This window comes from Myotis myotis, unplaced genomic scaffold (genome assembly GCF_014108235.1).
Source record: "Myotis myotis isolate mMyoMyo1 unplaced genomic scaffold, mMyoMyo1.p scaffold_m19_p_10, whole genome shotgun sequence".
Lineage (NCBI taxonomy): Eukaryota > Metazoa > Chordata > Mammalia > Chiroptera > Vespertilionidae > Myotis > Myotis myotis.
In genome coordinates this window covers 46,512,656-46,537,678 of record NW_023416314.1, presented here as the reverse complement: position 1 = coordinate 46,537,678, position 25,023 = coordinate 46,512,656, and the positions used below count along the sequence as shown (strand labels likewise).

At 38.3% G+C, this 25,023-nt stretch overlaps 1 protein-coding gene across 6 annotated transcripts in view; it reads right to left on the bottom strand.

The window, feature by feature from the left end:
* Nucleotides 1-25,023, bottom strand: part of IPO7 (importin 7) — a 63,185-nt gene that overhangs the window by 28,153 nt on the left and 10,009 nt on the right. For 3 of the 6 annotated variants that reach the window (XM_036325333.1, XM_036325332.1, XM_036325334.1), the window contains exons 2-8: nt 16,172-16,253; nt 10,459-10,612; nt 9,841-9,999; nt 6,538-6,694; nt 5,039-5,128; nt 2,566-2,660; nt 2,377-2,461 (exon numbers count right to left, since the gene is read on the bottom strand). In XM_036325333.1, the coding sequence (XP_036181226.1) occupies nt 2,377-2,461; nt 2,566-2,660; nt 5,039-5,128; nt 6,538-6,694; nt 9,841-9,999; nt 10,459-10,612; nt 16,172-16,253 (822 nt within the window). Of the gene's footprint in view, nt 1-2,376; nt 2,462-2,565; nt 2,661-5,038; nt 5,129-6,537; nt 6,714-8,644; nt 8,717-9,840; nt 10,000-10,458; nt 10,613-16,171; nt 16,254-25,023 lie in introns of those variants that run through there. The other 3 variants (XM_036325335.1, XM_036325336.1, XM_036325337.1) reach the window with 3 other exon arrangements.

Sequence of the window (25,023 nt, the reverse complement as noted above, 5' to 3'; positions counted from 1 at the left end):
TGTGAGATCGGGCCTAAATTGGCAGTCAGACATCCCCCTGAGGGGTCTCAGATTGGAAAGGGTGCAGGCTGGGTGAGGGACACCCTGCAGCCTCCCCCACCCCCACATGAATTTTGTGCACCGGGCCTCTAGTAAGCATATAATTTAAAGAAGAAAGTAATTCTTATTTTATTTTTTTAACTGAACAAGCAACCTGGGTATGTGCCCTGACCAAGAATCAAACCTGCCACTTTTTGGTGTACGGGATAATGCTCCAAATAACTGAGCCACACCGGCCAAGGTGAATAAAACAATCTTTTAAATTATATATTGGAGAACCACATTTATAGGCATTTAAATAAACAAACTGAAGTAATAATATGTCAAAGGACTAGTTTCTGATTAAATAAAAAAGAAGGGAAAACCATATGCTACTTAATGAACATACCACAATACTGTGAAACATCCCTCCCTATATTGTTAAAATCACCCTCTAGAAAAACCTTACCCAAACTAATCACCTACCTATTTAATTTCTGGCAATAGTTTTTATTCTACTTCACATTTTAGAAAAGCGATTGTCAAAATCTGGGTCACCAACCTTTCAAAGGGTAAGAATGCAAGCCCTGATGGATTTGGCCTGCAGACCCAAGGTTCAATCCTCCTCCCACTTTGGGGTCCGTGTGAGAGGCAACTAATTTTTGTGTCACTCTCAAGTCAATGTTTCTCCCTTCCCCCACCTCCTCCTCCCTCTCTTCCACTACATTTGAGAATCAATGGAAAACATATTCTTGAGTGAGGATTTTTTAAAAAACCTAAATCATGGTACAAAAGTATTGGCAGCAAACTTTCTGTACCTAACATGAATAAAGGAAGTGGCACTGAAGTGTATTAGCAGTCATCATATTCTTTACAGCCATATAATTACAGAACACGCTTTCCTTAAGAATGTCCTTTTAAAAAAAAGTTCTTAATGAACAAGAAATATTAAAAATTGTTAGAAGAAAAGCTGAAATAGTAGCTTCTTCCATCAAATACTATCATATACTTGAAAGAAAAACTAATAAACTAAATATGGTTATTTAGACTGAGTGTATGGCATATTTCTTTTTTCTCAAAAAATGAACAAAACAGCCCAGCCAGCATGGCTCAGTGGTAGAGCATCGACCTATGAACCAGGAGGTCACGGTTCAATTCCTGGTCAGGGCATATCCCTGGGTTGCAGACTCGATCCCAGTGTGGGGGATGCAGGAGGCAGCCGATCAATGATTCTCATTCATCACTGATGTTTCTCTCTCTCTTCTCTCTCTCTCAAACCTCTAAAAGTATAGAAAAAAAGAAACTACACCTTTGGGTCCTAGCCGGTTTGGAGAGAGCACTGGCCCGCAACTAAAGGGATCGGGTTCAATTCTGGTCCAGGGCATGCACCTTGGTTGCAGTTTTGATCCCTAGCCCTGGTTGGGACTCATGCAAGGCAACTAATCAAAGGGTCTCTCTTACATCGATGTTTTTTTCACTCTCTCCCCCCTTCCTTTCCACTTTCTCTAAAAAAAACCAATGGAAAAAATATCCTTGGGTGAGGATTAACAAAACAACAAAAAAAGTTAATAGGTTTATCATTTTATTATTGTTTTTACTCTTTTTAAAAAAATATATTTTCATTGATTTCAGAGAGGAAGGGAGAAGGGGAGAGATATAGAAACATCAATGATGAGAGAGAATCATTGATAGGCAGCCTCCTGCACACCCCACACTGGGGATCGAGCCAACCCAGGCATGTGCTCTTGACCGGAATCAAACCCAGGACCCTTCAGTCCGCATGCTGATGCTCTATCCACTGAGCCAAACCAGCTAGGGCATTTTTACTCTTTATTAAAGCCTTACACCAGGACATGTTTTTTCTTTTTGCTTTTTAATTGATTTTAGATAGAGAGGAAGGGAGAGGGGGAGAGTGAAACATCAATGTGAGATACTGATTGGTTCCCTCCCACACATGCCCTGACCGGGAATTAAACCTTCAACCCTTCGGTGCAAGGGACAATGCTCCAATCAACTGAGCCACATTGGCCAGAGCTTTATAATTTTATTTTATTTTCTAAGAAAATAAGCATGGCCCCAGCCGGTTTGGCTCAGTGGATAGAGCATCAGCCTACGGACTGAAAGACCCCAGGTTTGATTCCAGTCAAGGGCATGTACCTTGGTTGCGGGCACATCCCCAGTGGGAGGTGTGCAGGAGGCAGCTGATCGATGTTTCTCTCTCATCGATGTTTCTATCTATCCCTCTCCCTTCCTCTCTGTAAAAAAATCAATAAAATATATTTTAAAAAAAAGAAAAGCATGTCTGAAATTAATCTAATAATGACATGTTTCTACTTAGAAAAATTATCTTAGACTTACTTGCTGGACACCAACAGCAAAAGCTTTCAGAAATACTTCAGCAAATTCATTATACTCCTTGGAAACATTGCCAGGGCTTCCATATCTAAAAGAACATTAAAATGTTGATTGTTTCTTTATAATACTTTATATCAACACTTATAAAACCAAAAGCCTGAAAAATAAATCATCATGTATCTGGGAGCTTACCTTTCAAAAAGCCGTGCTAAAATATGTAAAGCCCACTTCTTACATTTCCACCATGGTAACTCAGGTCTATCATCTTCTTCAACTTGAAGTGTTTCCTTATTTAAAGAGACATTTATTTAATGATGGCTATAGTAAGAGATGATACATTCTAAGAGAAATAATATGAGGCGAGAACAGATTCTCAAAAACATGAATTCTCCTCTAATGTTGGCCTTTCATATTAAAAAGGTAGATTTGAAAAAGTACTAACCCTTATTTAAATATAAGAGGCACTTCCAGTGCTTCAACTACCTATTTATGAAGGATATGCTTTTTAAAATTCTGTTAGGTGCCCTCCCTCTTGAGGTCATGCCTACCCCTTTCTCCTCCTTTCCCCCCCACCCTCCCCACCGCTGCATCACCTTTGCCTTTCCCTCTCTTAAGTTCCAAGAAAACTTCTTTTGTTTCTGTAACTTGTTTCCTGAGCCTACTCAGCCCAGATGGCTCACTTCTACTACCTCCATACTTTCTCTCATAAGTTGGGGTGGGGAAAAAAAGTTTTTTAAAAGCTTAAGTCCATTTTAGTCAAGACCCAAATAAAGTCAAGGTCATGACAAGTTGCTTAATCAAAACCTGCATAGTTCAAATCAAAAGGCACAAGAAACTCCATTTCAGACCTCTAATTTCAGAAATATTAGTATAAATACACAAAGATAATTACATATATATATGTGTGATTGCAAAGACTTGTGTAAGACCATTCATAGCAGCTTTAACTAATACTAAAATTCTGAAACCACTAAGATGTCCATCAACTAGTATATCCAACTTGCATATAAATGATAGTACATCCATATAATGGAATACTACTTAGCAATAAAAAGGAACATGGGGGCGGGGGGACCACTGGGGAAAAAGGAGACATATATAAAACTTTAGACCAGGGGTGGGCAAACTTTTTGACTCGAGGGCCACAATGGGTTCTTAAACTGGACCGGAGGGCCGGAACAAAAGCATGGATGGAGTGTTTGTGTGAACTAATATAAATTCAAAGTAAACATCATTACATAAAAGGGTACGGTCTTTTTTCCCCCAATAGTTTTATTCATTTCAAACGGGCCGGATCCGGCCTGCGGGCCGTAGTTTGCCCACGGCTGCTTTAGACAATAAATAAATTAAGCCAAAGAAGGTACATACAAAACAATTACTTTCAGCTTATAAATTCTTCCCCGTTCACAGATGTCTGCAAATTATTAAGCTAAAAATTTAGCTATGGACTTTAAAAATATATATAATTTATATGTAACATTGTATTAGTTTAAGGTATATAACATAATGATTTGATATATATATATAGGTTGTTCCAAAAAAAGTATACACCCTTTAACAGCTGATAACTCAATTTTCACTCCTTTTCAGGTATAACTGATTTGAAATAATGGGCAAAGCCAGACTAAGCTTTGAACAAAGAAAATTTATCCTAAAGACCACTAGACTTTTAAGGGAATACATAAAAGATAAAGTTTAGGTACAAAACTGTAAACAGTTAAAAAATTAAGGGTGCACCGGAGCCGGTTTGGCTCAGTGGATGGAGCATTGGCCTGTGGACTGAGGGGTCCCAGGTTCGATTCCGGTCAAGGGCATGTTCCTGGGTTGCGGGCACATCCCCAGTGGGGGATGTGCAGGAGGCAGCTGATCGATGTTTCTCTCTCATCGATGTTTCTAACTCTCTATCTCTCTCCCTTCCTCTCTGTAAAAATCAATAAATATATATATATATAAAAATTAAGGGTGCACAAATGCCCAACTAAAGGAATCTTCAAGTCTGAGATTCCACTGCTTCACAGTATTAGCAGTGCCTGGACCAATGAATGATCATCAGTTTGAAAAGAGGCACTAACCAAAAAAATTATTCATTTCTGTAGATTCTTTTTGAAGTTTGAAAATGAACTGTATGTCAATAAACACTGATTTTATAATCATTCAGTGTATATACATTTTGGGGGGACACCATGTATGTATATATTGTGAAACGATTACCACAGTAATCATTAGGAAGGTGGTCAAAAGGCACAAATTTCCAGTTATAAGTTCTGGAAATGTAATGTATAGCATGATGATGATAGTTAACAATATTGTATTATATATGTGAAGGTTGCTAAGAGCAGAGATCTTAAAAGTTTACATAAAAAATTTATAACTATGTGAGGTGATACATGTTATAAGCTCTTAATTCAAGACCGAGAAGATAAGAAACAGAAGAATTAGGATGAAATTAACAGGTATATAAACATTTAAACAATATATAAAATAACCCTTTACAAATTTTTACTTTGTATATGCACATATGTAAACAATTAAGTTTTGTCTATCTCGAAAAATTTGCATAGTCAATTATGTAAGCTTATAAAGAATGTTACAGGAAATGGCAGTTAAAATTCTCAAAAGATAACTAAATATTTATTTTTAGTAATATAAGAGGACACAGACTTACATTAGGTACATCTCTGTTTACAACAGTCTTTAAAATTTCTATCCATTCTGTCAGGTTCTGTTGGTTTATCAGCTCCAGTGGTAGTGTATACTAAATTAAAATCAAAATTAATTATATTTAAAATCCTTACAAAAGAGAATTTCACTTCCTTTTATTCTTCACAAAACCTACAAAAAGTATTTCCTTCAATACATATTTCTTGTTTTTTGTACATAGGCAAATTTGATTAGTTACCTACGCTGGGAAATTGTGGCAATGACAGTGGCATCCTTGTCTTACTGCCAAATTACTGGGAATATATTCTATTTTCACCATAAGGTATGATATTTATTGTGGATTTCTAGTGAACATTTTTTCATCAAGTCAAGGAAATTTTGATTCCAGGATTCTTAGAATTTTACTTAAACCAGGAATGACATCCTCTTTCCATATAAGAATTAACCACAAAATTGATTTCTTACTGTTAATACATTCTTGCATTCCTGGAATAAATCCTCTCTCTTAATAGGCTTATAAAATCAATATCCTATTTAGGATTTTAGGACATTTTCCAAAGTAAGAAGGGGCTCAACTTCTATACATGGTATGCTAAATCTCAAAAAATTCATTGCAATGATAAACATTCTGTCCTATGCCCTAAAATAATTTACAAAAAGAACTTATTTTTAATCTAAAAGATGGGGAATAGAAGCAGTACTAACATTGTCTATTTAAATCACTTAAAAAAAATTGCATAAGGAGTCAAATGGAATGGTGGTATTAAAGTGCCCTTAGGTTTTAGATATTGTCTTTAAAGATCTCGCAAAGACGTGCAAAATCCAACCAAACAATGGAATGAGACAGTTATAATTTCAGTGAAGGTAAAGTCATAGGTATATTTAAATGCAATTTAAAAAGTAAGGAAGGCATGAATTGAACAAAAAGTCCTGGTAGATGAAATGAATCCTTTTATGGCTATATGGCATAAAAAGAACAAGAATTTTAATCCTGATAAAAACTGTTTCTTAACTAATTACCCGCCACTGAGAATACAGACACAACCATTTCCTTAGCTTATAACATTGTCCCAAAAAGATTTATTAGGACAAAATACAAAAATAATGAGGCTCATTATGTGCCAGTCAAGCCCACAGTTAGTATTTTTGTGTAACATAAGCTTAAGAATAGATTTTGTAGTTATTGGGACAATCTATGTATATGTGGATTATCAGAGTACTTGTTAGATGTAAACTATAATCAAGTAACTTATTTTCAAACTTGTAAAAGGTACAAGAAAAATTTACTAATTTTGTAAATAGTGTTGGATGGTTTAAGACAACTTAAGATTGATCACTTATAATTTAAGATTTATTAGATTTGTTTGTATATTTGGGTAAGTATGCTTGGTTAGAACTTTTAACATATTTATAATTTTGGCAACTTATATTTGACTAGCAAATCATTCTCTTAATCTAGATACACTGACTTTTTATAGTTAAAAACTGCTTTATAAAAATTACCTGAACAAGAGCATAGAAGATCTTAAAAATTTGTTTCTGAATGAGAACAGACTGATCAGACTGATCAGAAAGAAGCTGAATAAAACGGTCCTTTAGCACTGGCAGGAAATGCTGCATTGCTGCTACCAATGGAGTCCGTTCCTCTGGTTTCTTGTACCTTTAGGTAAGAATACAAACTATTTCTATAAGAATTTATTTTACAATTTTATTTATAGATAACATATCAATTTAAACTACTGGTTTGTTCACACAAATATAAGCAAATAGAAGAAAAACTTACTATGCAACCAAAAGCAACTTTAGAAAAACCTCAAATAATAATAGGATATCTAAAATTTACTCAGCATTATCATGAGGTCTAATCTTTAAGGCCCCATTAGTATCCTCTTTTCTATAGCTGAAGAAACTGAGGCATAGACAAGTTAGATATGTTTCCCAGTATACACATCTAGGTATGAACCTTAACAGTCAAGAACCAGGGTTTGTACTGTTAACCACTTCACTATGCTATTTCTAATTCTGAATACTGTATAACTGAGGAGGTACAATGGTTTGCTTTTAAACTTAACAGTTGATAGATATAAAAGCAATCATATTATTATCATCCTTAAGTAATTTATATACCAAGAGTATTAACACAGAGTGGCATCTATAATGCAAAAATACTCTAAAAGCGTTATAAACCAAAAATTTTTTTAAAATAACTCATCTGGCAACAAAAACCGACCTCAACAGGCTATTTATGATTTCATTTATTCCATTTGGAGAGACTTTTCACATACTTCATTGCTAATACATTAATAATACTATTGAGTGCTAGTACAGATTTCAATAGGAACATTACATAACATTTATTATGTGAATCTTTCTAAAATCCAAAAAAATCCTGAATTCTGAATCACTTTTTGCTCCCAAGATCATGTGTAAAGCATTGCTGACCTAACTAAGATATTTTCACATACAGATTCTTTAGCATTTTAACTGTATTGTTAAAAAGTTTGATGCTTTATTTCAAAAAAGAAATTTGAAACATCGAATATTTAAATTAGGTTATTTAAAAGGCTTTAAATAGGCTTTCTTTTACCAGAATCGTTTTATCTACTGGTAGACTTTTTGAAGAAGGGAAATGTATTTAAGAATTGCATATCTGAGCACCTTTTTAAAAGGTAAAGGTAGACACTCTTAAAAGGCTAGATTTTTTTAGCTATTTATTGGGGAAAATGAGAACTGAGGTCAATTGCCAAGAATAAAAAATACCAAGAGAAATGTTCACACAAATAATGACTGAGACTGTTAAACAATAAAACTGACCGATTATCTGCTGAGAACACAATTGAAAAGTTATCCCTCCATTTCTGAGTCAATATAACAATTTATATAAAAGGAAGCCATTTGCACTTTCCATAAGACCCCAAAGTTCCTGAATATGTGACACCAATAAAAGCCGACTACAAGGCTACAGTGTGTCCATCTGGTGAGCTATGTTGATAGAAAATACTTAAATACTAGCTCATAACTTTTGTTAAAAAAATAAAATACAAAACCTTCAATGGTTCATCAGTATCTAAAATATCACATACAAATTTCCCATCATGACATTCAAAACCCTCTTTAACACAGTTCCAATTTACAAGTCCAAAACTACCCCCAAATTCTCAACAGAAAGTATCCATACCATAGTAGTCTCCTAACTACCCACTAAAGACAGTATCTCATTTCCACCTCTGTACCTTTCTTTTTGTTCACACTATTCCATATAGTATGACATGCCTTCCTCTTCAAATGCTCCTTCTGTGCTCCTTCAACTGACAAGTTTTTCCTGAGGATCTATGCTCCTGAAGGCCACCACAACTTCCAATTTCTCCATGAATTTTCTTAGAACTGCTTCAGTCCACACAGATCCCTTGTGAACACCTTGTGCTCCACAATCAAACACTAGCTGAAAATGAACTGGAAATCCAATATTGCAGCAGCCTCCTGTCTCCCATTTTTAAAAATCCCTGTCAAATTCTCTCCTGCTATAATTATAGGATAGGAGAGACTTGAACTTCCTCAGACAACGACAGCTTATTATTGTTATTCTCTCTCATTTTAGTCACTCACTTACCAGAACTACAACTGGCACTCTGACAGAGGTTGGAGCAACAGCTGGAACATTCCTTAGCAGAAAGATGGGTAGCTGGTGGAAACACAAGAAAACACCAGTACCAATGCTGTAAATGGTATATTTCTCTCCTGCTCAGAACAAAAGCAGCAGTTCATGAGCTACTTTGAATTGAGACCCAAAAGGGTATCGTAGGCTAAATACAAGCCCCAGAATTAAAGGGCTCACAATGGCATCTGTGTAGCTTTTAGGACTGGAAATAAAGCCACCGTCATGGTGTAAGTGTCCTTCAATCCTTCCTCATAATTTTCTAATGTCGAAACTTTAATGTGCCTATCAATTTCATTATTTTCACCACACCACTAGAGAAAACCCCTTTTACATTGGACTTACTACTTTTAGTGCTATATACCTCAACTTCCACGGTTAGACTTTTTTTTTCCTGATCCCTAAACCCAGATCTAAGATGATTCCTTGGTCTAAAAGAATGTCTTACTGATACTGATAGGAACTATAATTTGCTCAAATATGCAACCACTGAAATAGGTGATTGTGATTCCCTCAAAACACAATAATTAAAACTAGTCATATGAAATTCCAACATATTCTTCTTAAAGAATTAGAGGTAGGTTCTTGTAAGTTATCAAGATCCTAAATTAAGATAAAGATTCACAGAAAGCCAGAATAGAGCTCTAATGCTCAATGTACTCTGATTCACTTCACATTTTAAAAAAGCCTTTATCTGCCCATATTGAAGAGTTAGCGCTCAGTTTTTGAATAGGAAACAAGCCCGCCTGGCTTGGCTCAGTGGTTGAGCATCAACCTATGAACCAGGTGGTCCCAGTTCAATTCCTGGCCAGGGCACATGCCCAGGTTGCAGGCTCGATCCCCAGTCAGGGGCATGCAGGAGGCAGCCAATCAATGATTCTCCCTCATTATTGATGTTTCTATCTCTCCCTCTCCCTTCTCTGAAATAAAAACATATTTTAAAAAATGAACAAGGAGACATATGATTAAGAAAAAAGGGCACAAGTAGTTTATTAGTTGAACGAACAGAGGATACTACAGAAATAAAATAAGAATGCTATTTCAAAAAGAAAATACTGAATTCAAATAACATAATTCACTAATTTTAATGTATAAAATTTCCAAACCTGCCCACTTCTCAAAACTATATAGGAATTGAAAGAGACACTTACTCATAATTTTTCACAAGCTGATAAAGGCAAAGAAGAATTCCTAGCCAACAAGCACTGTTATCAGACTGAAGATAAAAGCCAATTTTGTCCACAATGGCAGTCCAGCGGCTTGGGTAATCATGTTTGATGATATGATGAATGCACGTAGTAAGCTGTACCCTAAAAGTCAAAAAATAAACAATAAGAAGGAAGAAATGCTACCTAGATAAAATTTTATTAACTAAAAAACCCCCACAACTTTTTGTCTGTTTAGACAAAAATTAGTTACTGAGCAAAAACTTAACAGTTCCTACTATTTCAAAGATCAAAAGACTATGATATAAATTACATGACAACATTCTATAGTTTTCTTTACCTCCTTTCATCTGATCACGTGTTTCAAGTTTTACATGAAGTTTAAGTTATTGATCTTATAAATATAAAATTTAATCGCAATACAAAAATAAAACAAATTCTCCTGTAATAACATTTGTTAAAGTTTTCTGAAATGACTCCCCTACCTTCTTCCCCCTGCCAAAACCCCACAAATTATATACCTGCAAAAATGGATAAGCTTTAAAAAATACAAATGTATGTATATGTATATATAGATAGATAGGTAGATAGATAGATAAATACCTGATGAGCTCAGGAGAGTGGATAATGGCCTCTACAATATTTTCTCGAATACAATGTCGATCTTCTTCTGGAATAGTATAAGGGGATATATCCCGTGGTGCTGTCTCGCGATCTGGCCAATACTGCGTTATCATATTCTTCAAATAGATAACACCTAAAATATAGATTAATTTTTTAAAATGATTTGAGCCCTAGCCGGTTTGGCTCAGTGGATAGAACACTGCAGACCGAAGGGTCCCGTGTTCGATTCCGGTCAAGGGCATGTACCTGGTTGCAGGCTCCTCCCCGGCCCAGGACCTGGTCAGGGTTTGTGCAAGAGGCAACCAATAGATGTATTTCTCTCACATTGATGTTTCTCTCTGTCTTTCCCACTCTCTTCCACTCTCTCTAAAAATTCAATGGAAATCCTTAGGTGAGGATTAACAACAACAACAAAATAATAAAAATTATTAGAGAGAGAGAGAGAGAGAGAGAGAGAGAGAGAGAGAGAGAGAGAGAAGAGAAAAACAATGATTTCTTTTCCCACTTATCTGTGCATTCACTGGTTAATTCTTGTATGTTCCCTGGTCAGGGACTGAACCCACAATCTTGGTGTATCAGGACAATGTTCTAATCAACCGAGTTATCTAGCCAGGGGTAGAGATTAATTTGACAAAGGAGTATTTACTATGAAAGCACTGAGAATATCCCTTATAAATGTCCACACTTCCATTTTTTTCTTTCAGACCAACCATTGTTGTAACACTATCCTTTCAAAAATAAAACACATTTATTTTAAAAGTTGATAATAAACACAAATTTAATAATTAGCTACAGTAGTCATCTATGTTTTTATCAAACAAAGACTAAGATAACTTTGCAAGTAAACACAATATAAATTAAACTGTTAAGACCTTTTACATCACATTTATTCATAACAATTTTTATCCTAATTTCTGTAGGAAAGCTATTTAGATTAATTTTAACAAATTAGTTTGATAATTGAAGTCTCTAAAGATAAAACCACCTATACACACCAATAGCGCTTCTACAACTAGTATCACTGCTACAGAGTTAATGTTTGTGGCCCCCAAAATTCAGATTGAAATCCTAATCCCCAATGTGATGCCATTAAGGTCTTTGGTCCCCTGGACCTGCTGGAGTTGGACCCCAGCACTTTGGTACATGACTGGGGGCTCTGTCCTCATGAATGAGATTAATGCTCTTAATAATAGAGACCCTAGAGAACTTGCTCCCCTCTCCTACTATCTGAGGTTCTATGAACCAGAAAGTGGATCCTCAGCAGACACCAAATATGCCAGTGCCTTAATCTTCGGACTTCTCAGCCTGCAGAACTGTGAGAAAGAAATTTCCATTTATAAGCCACCCTGTGTATGGTATTCTGTTACAGCAGCCCAACTAAGACACACACAAAGGTTATTTTTATCATAGAAAAATTATAGTATGTAAAGAATCTTAGTCTACAAATCTAAGCACTTCAATCACACACCACAATCACACTGCTTCAAATTCATGTTACTTTTATGGGAGAATTTGCTGTGTTCAAAATTACATATTATTTCTGTCAGCTAGCAAACTGCTATAATGTTCATTGCTAATTAACTTGAATAAACTAGACCGCTAACAATGCTTTTTATCCAGCACTCTTTTTATCCCCCCCCCCCCCCGAAATGAAGGGAGTAGAGTGGATGAACAGGGAGAAGGAACCCTCAATCACAAATGTATAGGAAAAGGAAATTAAAATACACGTTATAATATTTTTAAAAAGTTTAAGAATACATATTAAAATACCCTTCAACAAAAGTTATAAGGTAAAATACATCTACAGTAAACACTGACTCAGTATTTGGTACTGATATATTTCAGATTAATACTACTACTAGAATTTTGATTCTTTAGCTCCAAAACAGAACACAGACCAAAATAAGAGTTTGATACAATATTTCCTTCTACTGTTATGCACAAAGGAATGGGGTATAGATACTTATTTGTAAAACGTGTTGATTTGGTATATTAAAAGTTGACTGGTCCAACAAGTGAGAACTGCACTGCAAAAAATCTCATGATTCAGTCCACTCCAGCGGTTCTCAACCTGTGGGTTGCGACCCTTTTGGCGGTCGAACGACCCTTTCATAGGGGTCGCCTAAGACCATCCTGCATATCAGATATTTACATTAAGATTCATAACAGTAGCAATGAAAATAATTTTATGGTTGGGTCACAACATGAGGAACTGTATTTAAAGGGTCAGAAGGTTGAGAACCACTGGGCTACTCCATCCAGAATGTAAGAACTACACTACAACTATAAAGACAGAATCTTTCAAAGTCTAGTAGATGAAACTACAAAGTACCACACACTACAGAGTATTATTCAATTATTACAATGATGTAACTTTTAAAAGAATGCCTATGAACAATCCAATAAAAATGGGCAAAGGACCTAAATAGACACTTTTCGAAAGAGGACATACAAAAGGCCAACACATATGAAAACGAGCTCAAAGTCACTCATCACCCAAGAGATGCAAATCAAAACAACAATGAAGTACCATCTCACACCTGTCAGAATGGCTATCATCAACAAATCAACAAACGACAAGTGCTGGGGAGGATGCGGAGAAAAAGGAACACTCATGCACTGCTGGTGGGAATGCAGACTGGTGCAGCCACTATGGAAGACAGTATGGAGTTTCCTCAAACGGTTAAAAATGGAACTCCCATTTGACCCTGTGATCCCACTTCTAGGAATATATCCCAAGAAAACAGAAACACCAATCAGAAAGGATATATGCACCCCTCTGATCATAGCAGCACAATTTACAATAGCTAAGATCTGGAAACAGCCTAAGTGCCCATCAGCAGATGAATGGATTAAAAAAACTGTGGAAGATCGACACAATGGAATACTACACTGCTATAAAAAAAGAAGGAACTTTTACCATTTGCGACAGCATGGATGGAACTGGAGAGCATTATGCTAAGCGAAATAAGCCAGTCTAAGATAAATATCACATGATCTTATGCATATGTGGGATATAATGATCAACATAAACTGATGAACAAAAATAGATCCAGAGACAAGGGGCAAGGGAGGGGGGGCGTTTAGAGATCAACCAAAGGACTTGCACACATGCATGTTAGCATAACCAATGGACACAGACACTGGGGGCTTGCCCTCGGGGGTGGGAGTGGCTGGGGAGGGTCAATTGGGGAAAAATGAGACATATGTAATACTTTAAACAAACAAAAACAACAACAACAAAGAATGATTATGTATTTTACCGATTCCATAGTTTTGTTGCTTCTGTTTTTGTAATACTAAACAAAAACCTTCCTAGTAACATTTAATTTTATTCTACAGATACCCTGGACTACCAGAAAGACAAGTGAATCCTAGAGCAAATTAAGCCTGAAACATCACTGGAGACAAAAATGACAAAACTGAAGCTGTTCTACTTTTGGCACATCATAAGAAGGCATGGTTCACTGGAAAAGATAATAATGCTGGGAAAAATATGAGGCACCAAGAAAAAAGGAAGAATAAATATGAGATGGATTGATTCCATAAAAGAAGCCATAGGCACAATTCTATATGAACTGTGCAAGGGCTGTTGAGGATGGGATATTGTGTACCTCCCTTGTTCATAGGGTGACCAGGAATCAAAGCCACATAACACACACTAACACAATGAAGTCTCTAATATGTGTTAAGATCCCCCTAAATGCCAAACACTTCCAACATATTAATAAAAACTGAGATTTAAAGAAAAAGATTCTTATATAAAAAAATAACCAAATGGGAAAAATGTCAACTTTGTTAGCAAAACAAAGAAATGACAGTTAAAATAATCAAAGCAACATTTTTCTATTTAATTAGAAATTTATAAAAAGATTCACTGGCCCAGCTGGTGTTGCTCAATGGTTGAGCATCAACCTATGAACCAGGAGGTTTCTGGTTCGATTCCTGGTCAGGACACATGCCCAGGTTGCAGGTTGGATCCCCAGTGGAGAGGTGTGCAGGAGGCAGCCAATCAATGATTCTCTGCCATAACTGATATTTCTATCACTCTCTTTCTCTCTGAAATCAATAAAAAATATTAAAAAAAAAAAAGATTCATTGCTGATCAGGACCCAGTTAATTACTATATTTTCTAGGTACAAAAAAGGTTCCATTGCCCTAGCTGGTTTGGCTCAGTGAATAGAGCGTCGGCCTGCAGACTGAAGGGCCGCAGGTTCGATTCCAGTCAAGGGCACATACCAGGGTTGCAGGTTCGATCTCCAGTAGGGGGCATGCAGGAAGCAGCCAAGCAATGATTCTCTCTCATCACTGATGTTTCTATTTCTCTCTCCCCCTCCCCCTTCCTCTCTGAAATCAATAAAAATATATTTTAAAAAAGGTTCCATTATTGTGTAACTTATATACCAACTTATTTTTTTTTAACCATAAAGCAATTACATTATATTCATTCATTTATTTACTGAGTATCCTCAATGTGTCAGGCAATATTTTAGGCACTGGAAATTCATCTGTTAATGAACAGACCTGAGATCAAATCCTATAAATTGAGAAATAGTTTACTGCATATAGCACATTACGGTGAATACAACTTTTAAGACTAACATTATGTAAGAAAAGGCAAATGCTTACTATACACTTAAAGCAGGGGTGTGGGATGTCTGGCCATCGAGCCATAAAAGGCCGAGAAATCATTTGGTCTGGCCCTGTCAAGGCATTAGGGGTGAGTTAATTAAATTTTTGACCAAATATAGCAGGCTAATTTTTAAGTTGGTAATTCTGTATAGCCTGTATGAATGATGTTATAAATATCTAAACATCCCTTGGCAGAAAAAAGGTTTCCCACCCCTGCACTAAAGAAAGAAAAAAAGCACCCTTTTTTTTAAAAAAACCACAATTGGTGTAATGGAAAAACGGTAAGAAATAACACCAGAATATAAATTATAAATTGTTTTTCTAGAATGACAAAATTATTGGTATTTTATATTTCCTATGACATTTATATATCTGCAAGTAAATAAAACATGAACATACAAATCCATTATTTTGCAGACTAACAGATAATATCAGAAGTAGTGTGCCACATTTTCAGACTTTGATACTGAAGGAATTGCTCAATATCTCGCTAAAATCTGAGCTAAGAAATAGTACTTTTTTAAATGTTGTAATAAACAGTAAAAGCAAGTAGCTGTAAGGTACAATCACATAAACAAAGACTCTTTTTGTGTTGTTGTTAATCCTCACCTGAGGATATTTTCTCCATTGGTGTTTTTAGAGAGACTGGGAGAGGGGAGACAGAGAAATATCAATATGAGAGAGACACATCAATTGGTTGGGGATGGAGCCTGCAAACAAGGTGCCCTTAACCAGAATCGAACCAGGGTTCCTTTAGTCCACAGGCTGATGCTCTATCCACTGAGCCAAACCAGCTAAGGCAGCAAATAGTCTTTTAATAAACCCCATCCATTTCTCTTTCCCACTTCTCTTTTAATGCAATGAAATACTACATTCCTTTAAATTAAACTCTGCCACCAAATATCAAAGCACCTGCTGTTTGTAGTAAACACATAAGGGTAAACCAATTTTCAGGGAAGAAAATCACTGATGGGCCATCCAGGACATTTCTGCTATTCAACTGTAAACCTTTTAAACAAGATATTTACATACACTCAAGAAAATAATTCAGGAAACTTGCCTGCTTGTCTCACAGGTAAATCCAGTTGTTCTGACATAGTAATCTGAAGCAGTGTCGAAACAAAATTCAGAGACTTGTGTGCCTATAAACAAAAACATACATTTTAAATTTCAGCAAACAAATATTCTCAGTACTCTATCCCACTGTTTGGCTGTCACAAAAGGCTCTCTGTAAACTGGTTCCAGTGTTATTTTCTGCCACTCACCTATAATAACTCAAAAAAAAAATTAACATCCTAACTCCTAAAACATTTGAGGTGTTTGCATTTGCCTGCATTCTACTGCATTTCCCATTTACCCCAGTTAGCATTCTTAGCCTACACTGGTGTCAGCAGCTCAAAATCAATATCCTCTATGACACCTATTTCCCCAATTCAGTAATAATTTCTCCATAGAAACGTTGTTATGTTCAGCTTGTAAAAATCAATCAACAGTATCCTAATGATCACTTTTCTATATGCATGTTATATTTCAATAGAAAAATTAAAAAACATTTTGAACATTCAATAAAAGTAGAATACAAACTATGACAATAATTTAATAAATATTTTATAAGCATATGCATTGCAACATATATAGGAAACAAAATACATCGAGATGTTAATTATCTCTGGGATAGTGGGATTATAGAGGGGCTATTCTTTTTAAAAAAAACACGTTTTTATTGATTTCAGAGAGAGAAACTGGGAGTTAGAAACATCAATGATGAGAGAGAATCACTGATTGGCTGTCTTCTGCATGGCCCCCACTGGGGATCAAGCCCAAAAACTCAGGCGTGTGCCCTGACCAGGAATTGAATCAGGACCTCCTGGTTCATGGGCTGATGCTCAACCACTGAGCCACAAACAGCCGAGCAAGGAGCTATTTTTGATATATTTTGTTTTCCAAATCTTATACTGGGAACCTGGGTCACTTTCATTAACAGTACAAAAAAGTTACTTTATGATTCCTAAATCTGTCATATTTGCTCCCAACTTTTAAAAAAAGAACTTAACCTTCAAGTTAAATCCCTTCTTGTATGTATTGTTTCACTCCCTCTCCCAGATTTAACTACCACGTAGAAGTTCATCTCCTCCTTCCAACCCATGGTTTAGTATTCTTCTGCACACGTTTACATGAAGTGATTTTTTAAAAAATATATTTTATTGACTCTTTACAGAGCAGAAGGGAGAGGGATAGGGAGCCAGAAACATCGATGAGAGAGAAACATCAATCAGCTGCCTCCTGCACCCCCCCCCCAACCCCCCGCATGTGCCTGCAACTCAGGTACATGCCATTGACCAGAATCGAACCTGGGACCCTTCAGTCCGCAGGCCGACGCTCTATCCACTGAGCCAAACCGGTCAGGGCATGAACAGTAATTTTTATTTGTTTCCTCCTTCATCCTTATCTCCCACAAATATTCTTCAAAACAAAATGTTCTTTTCGATATAAAAAATTTCTTCCACATTAGAACACAGAATGATACTTTATTCAGTCACTCCAAAATTTATTTTTATTTTTTAAATATTTTTATTGATTTCAGAGATGAAGGGAGAGGGAGAGATAGAAATATTAATGATAAGAGAGCATCATTGATCGGCTGCCTCCTGCATGCCCCACAATGGGGATTGAGCCAGCAATCTGGGCATGTGCTCTGACCAGGAATCGAACCGTGACCTTCTGGTTCACAGGTCGACACTCAACCACTGAGCCACGCTGGTCGGGCCAAAATTTATTTATGTAGGTGTTATTGGTGCAAGACACAATTGCCAGGAGCTGTAAATATAGGTTTGAACAGAACAAATGAGGCTCCGTGACCTCATGGAAATTTAAGAGTTTAATGAAGAAAAACAAAGTAAACAGGTAATTGCAGTAAAGTACAATGAAGAAGTTGAGGAATAATGGAAGAATCAAAAGGAGATTCTCCTAATTCAGAGAAGTAATGCTTAAATTCAAGAACTGAACAGGAGTAATTAAGTGGATGAAGGTGAGGTATTTGCCCCTTTCAGTGCTCTAAATAGATCTGAACACAGTTAATGACTGTTAGTTTCTTGAAACACCCTTTAATCTATGCAATTCATACACCACTTTTCCTGTCCCTTTCTCAGACGCTTTTGCTAGTTTCTCATTCTATTTAATATATAAATGCTAGAACTTGGTGCCAGGACTCAGTCATAGGAAGTCTTTTCCACTCCTAGGCAATTTCATCCAACCCATCTTTAAACAAAATGTCAAACTATCTTTTCCCCTAAAGCTGTGACTCTTATTTCCTTGCACTATCTCATCACTATCCTCAGTTATTCATGTCTGAAACCTGAATGTCATCTTTAATACTTCCCTCTTCAATGCATCAGGCCCTATCAACCCAATACCCAAAATGCTTATATAATTAATATATCCACTTTCTCCATTCCCATCAACACCAACCTAGTCCTGGCTTTACACCTCCCTCTCCTATTAATTAGAGTTTAAGCTTCAGTGACAGTAGGGACTATACTGTTTGTATGCCCAGTACCTCATGAAGGTTGGCATTTAAAATATATTTTTTAAATTATTATATGAAACAATAAACAAAAAATGCCTTGGAAGCAGTTGTGATCATCCAGAGGCACTGTAGAGTGAAAAAGGGTATTTATATTTAAGGGGTAGACAGATTAGCCCACAAAGGACACTACTATCCATACTATGACTATGGCACTTTTAAGAGACATTGATCCATTGCCTCCCATATGTGCCCCAACCAGGGATTAAACCCACAATCTTTTGGTGTAAGGGACAATGCCACCAACTGAGCCATATGCCCCTCCCCCACGAGTATAAACAATGTAAAAGGAAATGAAAACATCTGGAACATCAGAGCAAGAGTTAATCACTCCAAAAAGAAAAAAAGATTAAGCAAATATATACCAGCAAATTACAAAAGATTTAGTATAAGTGGACAGGGAAGCCCTACCTCAAAACAATATATGCAATACACCAAAGTGCTGATGAGCATGTAAAAAAAAATGGAACTCATAGTGTTGGTAGATGTATAAAACTAGAGGCCCGGTGCACGAAATTTGTGCAAAGGAGGGGGGGGGGTCCCCTCAGCCTGGCCTGCACCCTCTCCAATCTGGGACCCCTTTGGGGATGTCTGACTGCCTCTCACAATCTGGGACCGCTGGCTTCTAACCACTTGCCTGCCTGCCTGGCTGATCACCCCTAACCCTTTTGCCTGCCTGCCTGATAGCCCCTAACTGCTCTCCTGCTGGCCTAACTGCCTCTGCCTCGCCCCGCACCTGGGACCCAGGATTCCCTCCCTCTGGCCCGCTGCAGCCGCAGGGGACCATGGGCAGGAGGCTTCGTCCCAGCCACAGCCACAGCCGCCCAGGACTGCGGGGCAGGTGGCTTGTCCCTATCCCGGGCTGCAGGCACAGTCGCTGGCGCCTGGGACTGCAGGGCGGGAGGCTTGTCCCTCTCCCGGGCCACAGCCTGGCTAGTCCCATTCCTCTCTCCCTAAGGTTGTGTCTGAGCCATTATGGTGTGACGGCCATTTGCATATTAGCTCTTTATTATATAGGACTAGAGGCCCGATGCACAAAGATTCGTGCAATAAAAAGCCTTCCTTCCCCTGGCTGCCAGCACCAGCTTCCCTCCGGTACCTGGGCTGCTTCACTCCAGCTGACACTGTCACCCACCAGAACTCAGGCTGCTTTGCTCCTGCCACTGCCAGGCACTCGGGGCCCAGACTGCTTTGCTCCAGCCTCTGCAGGCATCTGGGACTGGGGCTGCTTCGCTCCGGCCGCTGCCGCCACCCACTGGGGGCGTGCTCTGAGTCGCACTGCAGCCGCTCGGAGCACGCTCCCATCCCTGGTGTGTCTGCTGGGGCTGGGGGTGGCACGCAGTCCCCTCCTGCCCATCTGCGTGTGCAGCTCCTCCTGAGCGGTCGTGATGCAGCCTCCCCCTGAGCCAGTCATGATGCCCAGCTAATTTGCAATATATATATATATATATTAACCATACTGGAAAACTGGCAGTTTCTAACATGCATCTACTTTATAACCAAGCAATTTCAACTTTATGTATCCAAGAGAAATAAGTGCTTATGCCCACAATAATACCTGTCCATTGACAGGTGAATTTATAAACAAACTGTGGCACAATCCATACAAGGAAATACTATACAACTTAAAAAAATAAAACCAACCTACAGAATTAAGCCATACAGTTCTAAAACAAAAAAACATATTATGAAGTCAATCTACCTGGGTACAATGGCATTCTCTTATATGTACATGAAGATCAATGACAGGCAAATCTAATCTATAGCTAACAAAAGTCAGAATAATGGTAACCTAAAGGAGGAAAGGTACTGATTGAGAAGAGTCTAAAGGAAATAGAAATCTCACTCTCTCTCTCTCTCTCTCTCTCTCTCACACACACACATCTTTTTCTTTTCATTTTATTTTTTATTTTAATATTTTATATATATATGTTTATATATATCTTGATCTGGATGGTGGTTATCTAGGTAAAAATTGACAAAGCTGTATATATTTTTGAGCTTTGTACTACATGTAAATTATCCCTCAATTAAAAAAATTTCAACAGAACTGCCTTTGCCTGAACATTCACAGCAGTATTTACACTAATAAAAGAGAAACATGATAATTGGCGTACGACCGCTACCCTTCCCATTGGCTAATCAGCGAGATATGCAAATTAACTGTCAGCCAAGATGGCGGCCGGCAGCCAGGCAGCTGAGAACAGGAGGCTTGGTTGCCCCAGCGATGGAGGAAGCCAAGGTTCCCCGTCTGCAGCTGCGGGGCTCTGAGCTCCTGAAGCAACAACTCCAAAAGATACAATGTTTCAATTATAGAAGCTAAAAGATGGCGGTTAATTTGCATACTCAGGCTCCAAGCAGAGGGAAGCCAAAGAGCCCTGAAGCAGCAGGGCAGAGAGGCCTCAGGACCCTGGGATCAGCGGAGCCAAGAGGCCTCAGGACCCTGGGATCAGCGGAACCGAGAGGCCTCCCCGCCCCGTTATCAGCGGAGCCAAGAGGCCTCAGGACCCTGGGCTCAGTGGAGCCGAGAGGCCTCCCGGCCGGGATCAGCAGAGCCGACAGGCCTCAGGACCCTGGGATCAGCGGAGCCGAGAGGTGTCCTGGCCCCGGGATCAGCGGAGCCGAGAGGCGTCCTGGCCCCTGGATCAGCGGAGCAGCGAGGCATCCCGGCCCCGGGATCAGCAGAGCCAAGAGGCCTCCCGGCCCCCGGATCAGCGGAGCCGAGAGGCGACCCAGCCCCGCGATCAGCGGAGCCGAGAGGCCTCAGGACCCTGGGATCAGCGGAGCCGAGAGGCCTCCCGGCCACGGTTATCAGCGGAGCTGAGAGGCCTCCCGGCCCGGGATCAGCGGAGCCGAGAGGCCTCCTGGCCCGGGATCAGCGGAGCCGAGAGGCCTCCCGGCCCCCGGATCAGCAGAGCTGAGAGGCCTCCTGGCCCAGGATCAGAGGAGCCGAGAGGCCTCCCAGTCCTGGGATCAGCGGAGCAGCGAGGCCTCCCAGCACCGGGATCAGTGTGACAGGGGGCAGCGACCAAACCCTTGATCGCCCTGCGGGCTCTGGGTGTGACAGGGTGCAGAGCCCCAACCCCCCTGATGGGCCCTGCTCTGTGTGTGACAGGGGGTGGCGCTGCAACCTCCCCATTGACCCTGCCTTGAGTGTGACAGGGGGCAGTGCCCCAACCCCCCAATCGGCCCTACCCTGAGCGTGACTGAGGGTGGCATCGCAACCTCCCGATCTGCCCTGCTCTGTGCAGGACAGGGGGTGGTGCCCCAACTCCCCAATCGGCCCTGCTCTGAGCCCGACCAGGGGCTGCACCTAGGGATTAGGCATGCCCTCTGCCACCCGGGAGCAGGCCTAAGCCAGGAGGTTGTTATCTCCCGATGGGTCCCAGACTGTGAGAGGGCACAGGCCGGGCTGAGGGACCTCCTCTCCCCACCCCGAGTGCACAAATTTTTGTGCACTGGGCCTCTAGTTATTCATAATAGCCCAAAAATGGAAACAACCCACATGTTCATCAATTGATGAATAAGTAAGCAAGATATGGCATACGTGTGTATAGAATGGAATATCATTTGGCAGTAAAAAGAATAAATGAGATACTGATACATGAAACAACATGTATGAACCTTAAAACCATTATGCTATATGAAGGAAGCCAGTCACCAAAGACGTATCATATGATTTCATTTATATGAAATGTATAGAAAAGATAAATCTATACAGACAGAAAATAGCCAAGAACAGAAGGTATAGGAAAAAACAGTTTGAAGTTTGTGGTGATGACTGCATAACTCTGAATATATTAAAACCCACTAAACTGGATCCTTTATGTGGCTGAACTCAATAAAATTATTTTTTACAACTAAACTATGAAAATAATTTAATTACTTTATTTTTGTTACTTTGCCTTCAAAATACAGGATAAATCTAAAAATGAAACTGACAAAAAGTATTTCTTTCAGACAACTGAGCTTAAATAGACTAAGGTTAAGAAAGAAAGGATTATTTCAGTCAGGGAGAATGGCACAATTTAACAAACTCAACCTGGGACATCTACTTACCTGTCCCATATTCATTTCCATGCCGTTGAAATGCCTAACGCAGGAAGTCTTGTAATTTTCCCAAAGAAGGTAATAAATGTACTTAATGTAAAACTGAATATCAGACACCAGATTTCCAAGAAAATTGAGACAGAAAATAGATAGCAACTGTCTGGGACTGGGATAGGGGATTAAGTAATTATTGGGGTAATGAAAATGTTCCAAAACTGGATTGTGGTTAATAGTTGTAAGTCTACTAAACTCACTAATTTTCAACATTTAAAACAGGTGAATTTTATGAAATGTAAATTATACCTCAATAAAACTTAAAAAATAAAAAGACCATTATAAAACACAAATCAAGTAAGTCATACATTAAATGTTCAAATTTAGAAAAATCATTTTTCTTTTTTTTTTCTTCTTTTTTTTAAAATATATTTTATTGATTTTTTTACAGAGAGGAAGGGAGAGAGATAGAGAGTCAGAAACATCGATGAGAGAGAAACATCGACCAGCCGCCTCCTGCACATCCCCCACCGGGGATGTGCCCGCAACCCAGGTACATGCCCTTGACCGGAATCGAACCCGGGACCCCTCAGTCCGCAGGCCGACGCTCTATCCACTGAGCCAAACCGGTTTCGGCGAAAAATCATTTTTCTAGTCATTGGATGATCAACAACTTTCTGGCATTATTGGGTATAGCAAACTATCACATATTTAAAAGAATTTCTATCACATATTAACTATTATTATATGTATTATCATATATTAAAAAATCTTTATTTTTTATGGTAATATAAAAAAATAAGTAAAATATCACTAGCATCAATATCACAAAAAACTCTTTAAAATTTGAATAATTATGGTATTATTCTCAACTGCTTGGCAAACTTTGATATAGTCCTCAGAAAATGCTACAATAAACATATTGTGTCAATGTATGAATGTAACTTCTGAGTGCTGGCACTAATTACAGACTCCAGAACTATAGAAACAAATTGGCCATTAAACATCATTAAACAGAGCTAAAACTACCAACACTCAAGCTTAAAAGCTACTAATCATAACACAAAAACCTTTCTAGACAATTTCTTATCTTGTCATTATTTATCATCCGCCCAGATAATTCAACATTCACCCTCAATTCATCTAATCAAAATTCTCCAAGGGTTCCAACTCCATCTCTTTGAACTCCACTCCATCTACTTGTACTTAAGTGCAAGACACCACAGAGATAAAAGATCACTACAAGGTAGGTTGGGAAATAAATTCCAATTGGACTACCAGGTAAAATTTTGAGTTAGACGCTAAAGGACTTAAACCCATAGAAACAGGCAAAAGGATTTTTAAAAGGAAAAGAAGTATGGGTTGTGTTAAAGAGATTATTAGGAGAACAAAAGAGAATAGTGAACGGCAAAAATGAATGGGCAAATTATACCCACATCAAGATCTAGTAAGTGTGAATTTTTTGGGGAAAGTTTTTACATGATCAGATCTATGCTGTAGGAAGATAAGGTCTTGAAGCAGTGTAAAGAATGTAATAAGATAGGTGACTATAAAACATTACAGGTAGGACACTATTATTGTTATAACAGGCCATAATAGGCCTGAAAAACTACTCCACAGGCAGCTTTCCCTGCTCCCCCTCCCCATATAAAGTCTAACTTTACAAAAGAAAAAAATATATGGAAAAACACATCTATCCACATAATCACTCCCCTGACCCTACAACCCTTTTAACCTACAATCTTTTCCCTACTCCCTTGCTAACATTCTACTCAGTAACCCTGTAATCAGGGTTACTTGCTTTTTCCAAGTTTACAATATGTATTTTAAAAGCTTTCTCCCTGAAAAGTCATTTTACTTTAACCTCTCTGTCTGAAATGTCAACAACCCTTTCCTTCCCCTAATAGCCTTTTACTTATTACTAAAGTAATTCATGTTTACTGGCAGAAAATTTATGAAATTCGTTTAAGGAAAAAGGAAACTAAATTGCCCACAACCAACCTTCTTATTTAAAATTCCTTTTATTGGCTTTCTTCTACTTTTATGCACAATTCTCCAGTCTCCTTTTTCCTATGTCTCTCAAAGTCCCCAAAATGGGCAGGGCCCAAAGTATAGCCCTTCAGTCCACCCCACATCTCTGGATCATACTTCCTTTCTCTCAATTCACCTGCAGAAAAAAATTTAATTTTCCACTGATGCTTTCTCGCCTAAACTTCAATCCCACATTTCTAACTACCTACCAGACATTTTATCCTGGATGATTACCAGCACATCAAACTAGACTT